The sequence below is a fragment of the Triticum urartu genome, chromosome 4A, assembly GCF_056163025.1.
Source record: "Triticum urartu cultivar PI428250 chromosome 4A, HENAU_Tu73, whole genome shotgun sequence".
NCBI classification, from domain to species: domain Eukaryota; kingdom Viridiplantae; phylum Streptophyta; class Magnoliopsida; order Poales; family Poaceae; genus Triticum; species Triticum urartu.
Window position 1 is genome coordinate 292221857 of NC_141876.1, and position 9484 is coordinate 292231340.

Consider the following 9484-nt stretch of genomic DNA (forward strand, 5'->3'; position numbering starts at 1 on the left):
CTCCTGCCTCCATCTACTACTATTACTCCACACATCGACCGCTATCTAGTTGCATCTAGTGTATTATGTTCATGGAGAAAAGGTGTAATGCAATAAGAACGATGACATGATGTAGACAAGATCTATTTATGTAGAAATATACCCCATCTTGTTATCCTTAATAGCAATGATACATATGTGTCGTTTGCCCTTCTGTCACCGGGATCAAGCACCATAAGATCAAACCCGTCACAAAGCACCTCTTCCCATGGCAAGAAAAATTGATCTAGTTGGCCTAACAAACCAAAGATTCGAAGAATAAATATGAGGCTATAAGTAATCATGCATATAAGAGATCAAAGAACTCAAGTAACTTTTATGGATAAAACATAGATCTGATCATAAACTCAAAGTTCATCGGATCCCAACAAACACACCGGAAAAAGAGTTACATCAAATAGATCTCCAAGAGACAATTGTATTGAGAATCAAAAGAGAGAGAGAGAGAGAGAGAGAGAGAGAGAGAGAGAAAGCTATCTAGCAACTAACTACGGACCCGTAGGTTTACAATGAACTACTCACGCATCATCGGAGAGGCACCAATGAGGATGATGAACCCCTCTGTGATGGTGTCTAGATTGGATCTGGTAGTGTTGGAACTTGCGGCGGCTAGAATTTATTTTCGTCGACTCCCCTAGGGTTTATGAAATATTGGGGTATTTATAGAGCAAAGAGGCGGTGTGGGAGGCCACCAAGGTGGGCACAGCCCCACGCCCTGGGTCGTGCCCCCTTCAAGGAACCCCCAGGTGCTTCTCTGGCCCATCTGGTGTCTTCTGGTCCAAAACAATCCACAAAAAGTTTCACTGCATTTGGACTCCATTTGATATTGGTTTTCTGCGATGTAGAAAACAAGCAAAAAACAACAACTGGCACTTGGCACTATGTCAATAGGCCAGTCCCAAAAAATGATATAAAATGATTGTAAAACATACATGAATGATAATATAACAACATGGAACAATAAAAAATTATAGATACGTTGGAGATGTATCATCAGGCTGCATCCCGCAAGCCCTGACGAGGTCAGGACGGGCTTATGCCTAGGCACCCCTTTTGCCGTCTTCACCTCCCACTAGAACTCCAAGGATGAGAGTGACAAGAAAGGCATTACGGGGAACTTGTAGTTTTTCAAATTAAAAAATGTAGGCATCTCCCAAACTTTTGCTGAAATTATGTAATCTTCCATCCATTCTGTATTGAAGATGAATGAAAGAATGCTATTCCTCTTTCTTCACATATTTTCTCTTTCTCCCTTTGTTGGTACTGTATCAGCATTTCTACCCTTGTTGCATGGAGTAACTAGCAAGGTTAACACCAACGACGAGCGCTCAAGGGGCGATCCCCTCACAGCAGGCTGATGGTGTCCCACGGCAAGGCCCCTTGTCAGACTCGGCGCTGCCTCCCAGAGTTGTGGAGTGATAAGGACTAGGGAGCGGCTCGTCTCGACAAGGCTCTCCATCGTGTGAAGGGTTCCACTGCACACAGCCAAAGGGATAGAGAGGATTTCCTTAAAGAATAAAATAGCACTAAGCTTGGAGCATGTTGTGAGAACTTATCCTTCAAGTTGCATCCCTTTCTTGGAGTATGATGGGCAGCCGTCCTTCTTGTTTTCTTTCCCATCTCTTCTTATCTTCCTGATGGCCGAGCACCTTAGAACAAAAGGTTTCTATTTTCCGAGGTAAGAGAGAAGGAAAGAGTGAAGTAACAAGGACCCATGGGTCCAGCAAGTACTTTAACAAATCTCAAAAAACTTAAAGGTAATGACACTGCAACATAAACATGCATAAGAACATGCAGATTGATGGTATGATGCCATGCCCAGCTTTATTCGTGCATGCACAGGATCTGCGCCTGGCTTTGTACAAACGGTTACATGCACATCGGCAAGGCTTGTACAAAAGGTGGTTGCCGGGGACTGAGCCTGGCAGCCGTGCCTTATGTGTAGAACTTACGAAGATGCTCAATATTCCATGAGTTTTGAATTTTGATGCCATCTTCAGTCTCCAGATGGATTGCGCCTGGTCTAGTGACTTGTGCTACCCGGTAAGGGCCTTCCCACTTTGGCGTCAACTTGTTGGTATGCTTGGCAGATTGAACATGCCTAAGGACAAGGTCGCCTTCCTCAAGGCTTCGGGCATGAACCCTATGGCTATGATGGCGGTGTAGGGCTTGCTGGTAGCATGCAACACGTACAACGGCCCGGAGATGATCTTCCTCGAGGAGCACGACATCGTCATGCCGTAACTGCTTTGCTCTACCTCATTGTAGGAAAATAGTTGAGGTGACTCGTATATGAGTTCCATGGAGAGCATTGCTTCCACCCCATACACTAGGGAGAAGGGAGTCTGGCTGGTAGCTCGATTTGGGGTCGCTCGGACGGACGAAAGAACCACCGCTAGTTCATCAATCCAGTGCTTGCCGCATTTTTTGCAACTTATCAAAAGTTCTCGTCTTGAGCCCACGCAACACTTCATCATTCGTCCTCTCAGCTTGCCCATTACTTCATGGATGAGGAACAGAGGCAAGCGAGACCTTGCTTCCAAGGCTTTGGATGTACTGCATGTAGGTGCGGCTCGTGAACTGGGTGCCATTATCGGTAATCACCCTGTTGTGTACTCCAAACCGGCACACCAATCCTTTCAAGAACTTGACAGCTGATTCTGCGGTCACCTTACTCACTGGCTCCACCACAGGCCACTTTTTAAACTTGTCGATTCCTACGTACAAGAATTCAAAGCCCCGATAGCACGGGAAAAAGGGGCCAAAAGATATCAAGCCCCCATATTGAGAATTGCCAGGACAAAGAGATCATTTGCAGAGCTTGAGCTGGTTGATGAATGTTTTTGGAAAGGAACTGACAGGCTTCACTATTGGTGACTAGCTCAGTTGCATCCTGGAGGCCTGTGGGCCAATAGAAACCCTACCGGAAGGCTTTTCGGACCAGGGCTCTTGATCCAATGTGAGAGCCACACAAAATCATGTGTATCTCTGCCAACAACTTCAGTCCATCCTCCCAGCAAATGCACTTCAATTTCACACCATTTGGCCTTTTTCTGTATAGTGCGTCATCGGAAAACTGGTACATATTAGACCATCGGGCTACTCTTTCAGCTTCTTCTTGATCTTCGGGAAGCTCTCCTGTTTGAAGGAAATGGACTATGTGTTGCGCCCAAGTTGGAGCCTGTGGCTCGACAACAAGAACTAAAGGCACCTCCTCATTCGTGGGAGCTCTCACCACGACCGCAAGAACCTGTGGTTCTGCAGGAGGGTGCCGCTCACCAACCGAAGTGAGGTCACCCCGGTAGCCTCTCTACCAGCGATTTCAGGAAGTCCTGACGGGAAACACTTGCAAGAGCTCAATTTTCTCCCTTTTCTGGTCATCATTGAAGGGGACACTGATGGGTGAGTTATTTGGAGGACAAAAGTCCGTGGTTCCACAAGGAGCTTTTGTTCGGCGCACTTTGACAAGTGATCATCAGTGCTATTTTCTTCATGTGGCACGTGCTCTGCTTGTAATCCATCAAAGTGCTCTTCCAGCTTTCTCACCTCCTCCACCCATGCCTCCATCAACAGATTCTGATAATCTTTGTTGACTTGCCTCACCATGAGTTGAGAGTTTCCACAGACAGTCAATTTCTTGATTCCCAACTCCACTGCAATTCTGAGCCCGGCAAGGAGCCCCTCATAATCAGCAGTGTTGTTGGTGGCCTTTTCCAGGGGAAAGTGAATTTGAGCCACATACCTGAAATGCTCTCCGGTGGGTGTGACAAGAAGCAAGCCGGCTCCAGCACCCTGCAGCGAGAAAGCACCATCAAAATACATGATCCACTCTTGAGGTACCTCTTTGTCGGGAAGATCTGTCTCTGGTACTTCTTCGTCTGCAGTGGGCGTCCATTCTACAATGAACTCCCCCAATGCCCTTCTCCGAATAGTCAAGGTGCTATCATATTTTAAGCCAAAGCTTGACAGCTCTAGTGCCCACTCAACTATTCTGCATGTGGCTTCGGGGTTCCTCAATATGCGTTGTAGTGGAAAATGGGTAACAACTTTGATGTCATGAGCTTGGAAGTAGTGGCGCAGCTTCCTCGAGACCATGATAAGGCCGAAGATCAGCTTTTGTACTCTAGAGGAGCTCGACCTGGCCCCCTGTAACAGGGAGCTGACAAAGTACACTAGCCGCTGCACCGCTTTCTTCCTTGCCGAGGTCTTGCGATTGCCTTCGCTGGCTTGCCCCGCCCCTGGTTTGTGTCAAGTCATGCCACGGGTGCTTCGGCTCCATCTCCGAAGGGATCAGTTTCTGCGGCTGCTTCCTCATCCACTTCTCGCTGCGCAACCAGCGCTGCACTAACCACTTGATTCGTTGCAGCTAAGTACAGCAACAACGACTCTTGCGGTTTAGGCGTGACTAAGGTGGGAGCAGAGGAATGGTAAATTTTCACGTCTTGTAGTGCTGCTTCTGCTTCCAGGGTCCACTTCATCGGGCTGGCCTTTTTCAAGATTATGAAAAAGGGTAAGGCTCTCTCGGTAGACATGGAGATGAACCTACTCAGTGCGTCAATGCATCCAGCCAAATGCCTTACGTGCTTGACAGTCTTGGGCGCTTGTATTTGGTTGATTGCTTTGATCTTGTCGGGATTGGCCTCTATTCCCCGATGAGACACAAAGAAACCAAGGAGCTTACCGGATGGGACACCAAACACATATTTCTCGGGGTTGAGTTTTAGATTGATCTTGCGCAAGTTTGCAAAGGTTTCTTCCAAGTCTTGAATGAGTGTTGACATGTCCCTGGTTTTGACCATTATATCCTCCATATAAGCTTCCACATTTCTGTGCAGCTGGGGTTCGAAACCAATCTGTAGTGCCCTCGCAAAAGTGGATCCGGCGCTCTTTAATATGAAAGGCATACGCACAAAGAAGTACGTGCCACATGGAGGTATGAACACGATTTACTCTTCATCTTCCTTGGCCATAAATATCTAATGGTACTTGAAGTACGCATCGAAGAAGGAAAGAAAATCACACCCAGAAGTGGAATCAACAATTTGATCAATGCATGGTAGGGGGAAAGGGTCTTTTGGACATGCTTTGTTCAAGTCAGCGAAATCAATGCAGAGCCTCCATTTCCCGTTTTCCTTGCGTACTACCACGGGATTTACTAAACAAGTTGGAAGCAACACCCCTCTGACCAAACTAGCTGTTTCAAGTTTCTTGATCTCCTCAGCAATGAACTGCTGCCATTCTAAAGCTTGCTTTCTGACCTTCTGCTTGACGGGCCGAGCATGAGGGCAGACAGCAAGGTGGTGCTCGATTACCTTCCTGGGAACACCGGTGATGTCAGACGTTTGCCAAGTAAACACATCCACATTCGCCCACAAGAAGGCAACGAGTGCGCTTTCCTATTTGTCATCAAGGGTAGCGCTGATGGTGAACGCACGGTCAATGCCATCCTGCATTGTTGGGACCATTTTCACAGCAGGTGAAGCAACCTTAGGTCTTTTGCTAGTGGAACTCTTCGGCAAGTAGTCAACAGGCGCGGTGCACTCTAGAGAGGCACACTTCCTAGAGTCCTTGCCGGCTCCCTGCTAGCCTTCTTCCCCTTCTTTGTTTCTTAGGCGCGAGCTAGGGCTTCTGCGACTGTGCTTGGCATGGTTAACGAGGTAGACCACGACGTCGCTCGACTTCTGGTAGAACCAGCAGGAGCGTCGCCACGTTCTTGCCACCGTGAACCAATCGCCAAGGCAGTCTGGCGATGAGTAGGACGTTCGGTGCCCCGTATTGCCCGTCTTGCTCTGGGTTGCGCTGGAGCGGGCGTCGCAGTTGCGACTGCGTCCTCTAGTGCGGCGGGGAGGTAGAGACTAGGCGTTCCCTCCACCCGTGTATTCCGGGCCAAGCTCGTTAGGATGCTGCTGATACTGCCCAGCCCCGGCGTTCCCTGCTCCGTCTCCGGCTACGGGGGACACAACAACGACGCCTCCTACGCCGATCGCGTCACTCACGATACCCGCCTCATCCAACGCCGCCGCGGCGCCTACGGTTGTCGGTGTTTTGGGAATGGGGGTACCCAGGCTTGCCTGCCTGCGGCCCACGGTGTGGCTACATCGACAGCCTGGTACATCCCACCTTCAACATCAACAACACGAGACCCTAGCGAGGGGCCAAGCCTCGCGAGGCGGAAGACACCAAGACCTCCAAAAGAAGCGGCCTCCTTAGGCTGGCTCCTGAGGAGCGGAGATTTCTATGCGAGCCCCACCTCGTGAGGCTCGGGTGACGCAAGCCATGATGACCAAGGCCAGGCGGGCGCTAGCGGGCGCAGTACATCAAGTTTCTTCTTTGGTTCTAAAGAGGCAAGCGCAGGCGCGGAGTCCCGTGGAATCAGACAAAGGTTTCAATTTCCATGCAACAAGACCAAGATCACCAGGACGGCAGGATGGAGGTCATCGCCGAGCCCACCACGACGTCACGACCAGAGGTTTTGCAGGCAATGTAACATCCCGATTTTCAATTTGGATGTTATACCTAGGTCATCATATGCATATCATATTTTGTTTGCATATTTGGTTGTGATCCTAGAAATCTTAAGCAACTCAAGGACCCAAGGAGAGAGTTGGGGATTTCATAAATTTTCATATTTGAACTTTCTCAAATTTGAAAAGAGGGTCAATTTGGTTTTAATATTTTTATCTCCAATTATTTCTAATATTTAAAATAAAAAAGAGAAGATAATATGACTTCTTCAAAAGAAAGGAATATTGGAGAAGAAAATTTAAAATGAAATTTATTTTTATTTGGATTTTATTTGCTATTTTATTTGAATTTAGAAAGATATGCATTTTTGAAAACTGCATTTTAGGCCAGAAAAATGTTCATTTTGTTCTAAATAATAGGTTTAGACGGTGAAAAATGTTTCTGGTATTTTTAGAATTTTTTTATATTTTATTATGATTTTCTTTAGGCAATTTTTTTAAAAAAAAAGTTTCCCCGCCCGACTCGGGAGAGAGTTCCGAGCCTCATCGCCAGCCACCACCATGTCCGAGGCGGACACGCGCCACCGCCCCCTCTCGCAAGTCTTGCCCCAAGCCCCTTTATAAGGCACAGACCCCGCCGCCTCCTCCTCCCCACCTCGACCGGAGCCGCAGCCGCCACCGCCCGTGCCTGCCGCCCGTCGCCGGTGCTGCGCGCCGCCACTCGTGCCGCCGCCGACGCCACCCACCGCCGCCGGATGCCACCGCTCTCCACCTCACCGGAGCCCCGCCTCAACGGATCCCACCTCCGTCGACCCACCGGTTTTTTTATGAACCGGTAAAGACCGCCGAACTGACACCCCGTTTTTTTGGTTTTTTTCGTTAGATCAGTTTTGTTTTTTAGGGTTCGCTAATTAGCGAATGTTCACTCGAACGTCACCGTTAGAAAACATATTCGTTCGTTTGTACCTCATAGTGAATGTTCGTTTGTTAGGTTTTTCTTTTTATTTTCGGCCAGGGACCTATCCACGATTATTTTTATCAAAGATCAGTCCCTGATCTTCAAACCCCTCGCAACTTTGTCCTCGTTTGTCAAAATCCAGTGAAACCAATGCCAAAATCTTCATCTTGTTCCCGTCTTTCCATATAACCAACTTGAACATGGTTTTGACAATTTAAAATTTTGGTTGCAAGCAGATTTGAATTCGAACTTCTTTTGATTGTAGTTTGACTTTTGTAGCTCCGATTTGGTTGTTTATTTTTGCAAATTGAAGCTCTTCAGTTGAACTTTTAGTTTGGACCGTTTTATTTGAGTTTACCCATGCATCTTATGCTTGATTGCTTATGTATGCTATTGTTTGTTCACAATAGAGTTTCTAGAGTGCGAAGCGTGCTGCTATGAGTCACTAGGGTGTTCAGATTGTCAGCAAGGCAAGTAACACTTTGATCATATCCCTTATTACCCAGTTTTTATGCATTAGTCTCAGTCCTCAAACATTGCATGAGTAGGATCTATTTAACATGTGGGTTTCAGGAAGTAGTTGTTGAGGTAGTACCTATTGCCTTTTTTCAAACCTTGGGAGTTACTATGTTACGCTTATTATACTTTGCTATGCTATGCTTGTAGACATGGTTTGGTTTGAGCGATTCATGACAGTTGAGAGTATTATTATGAACTGAGGGTTTTATTTAAGGTGGCTACTTTAACACACATCTATGTGGATTGGTTTGTGGGCACCTGGGGAAATCCAGTGTTGTCCAAAGGAGAATCCCGGGGTATCCGTGTGATTTTTCCTATCGTTCGCCACCCAGGCTCAAAGGGATCAATATGTTATTCATGCTGGAAACTTCCGTGTGAAGCCACAAGCCATTATGGGCCCTGGCATAGTTGAGTAAGTTGTGGGAATCCTTTCCATGATGGGCTAGCAGATGTAGGGGATTGTAGGTGTATTGGCCTATCTATCGGTTAAGGGGACCTCTTCGGAAAGACTGTGTCGCGGTCATCCGTTTCTCAAACACCATGCAGTGCGAGAGATACAACGAAGGAGATCGAGTCTTGTGGGGAAAAGTCCACAAACCTCTGCATAGTTTATAAACTGATCTTGGTTAGCCGTGTCCCCCGGTTATGGACATCTTGAGTATCTGGTGCTTGAATTACTCTGTTGATCTCATCACTCTAATTATGCTGGGTTGATGATTATTAATTTTGGGATTGAGATGGGGTTAACATTCTCAATGTTTTCAACAAACTTTGTAGTTAAATAAAATATATTCCTTTGTTGTAGGGAAAAACTAGCTTTCTGCAAAAATAAGCATAGAGCCTCCACCAGCCATATATGCATATAGTTATAGCTGTTACTTGTTCATTTCTTTATAGTGTTGTCTTGCCAGCATATTCCATGTGCTGACCTACACAGCCTGAATGTATTATGTCGCAAAGTTTTCAGACGAAGAGTAAGGTGCGCTAGGTCGTTGTCGTGCACTCAGCTATGCCGTTGGAGTTGATGGACTCATTCACCTCTAAAGCTTCTGTTGTATCCTCTTTAGATGGCCTTCAGCCATATTATTGTAATAAGTTCTCTTTTGAGACATTCGATGTAATAAGTGTGTGATTGTACTCTATTATAAATCCTTCAAGTACTGTGTGTGTCAGCATTACCGATCCAGGGATGACACTTATACACAGAAATTTGACCGTTTGACTGTGTGTGCGAGGACGTCGTGCCTTAGCAATCACTAAACCAACTCCGAGAGGTTATTGACCACACCGGGGCATGATCAACCTGACCACGAAGGTCTGTTTGTTGCAGGAAAATGAAGAACAAGCAAGAAACTACGATTGCAATATGGATATCACGAATGTAAGAGGAAATCTTTATTGATCAAGGTGGGGTTCTGTCACACCTTTGCCTGGCCGTTGAACACAAACAAAGTGCGTGAAGTTGCAGCTATGGCGAACTTTAATCTAAACAAAACCAAAAGTC

At 46.7% G+C, this 9484-nt stretch overlaps 1 protein-coding gene across 1 annotated transcript; it reads right to left on the minus strand.

Moving 5' to 3' along the window:
• Positions 1 to 3270: 3270 nt before the first annotated feature.
• On the minus strand, positions 3271 to 4134 carry LOC147975625 (uncharacterized). The gene has a single exon (XM_087520508.1). The coding sequence runs from the start codon at positions 4132 to 4134 to the stop codon at positions 3271 to 3273; it is 864 nt and encodes a 287-aa protein (XP_087376634.1).
• Between the last annotated feature and the right edge of the window lie 5350 nt (positions 4135 to 9484).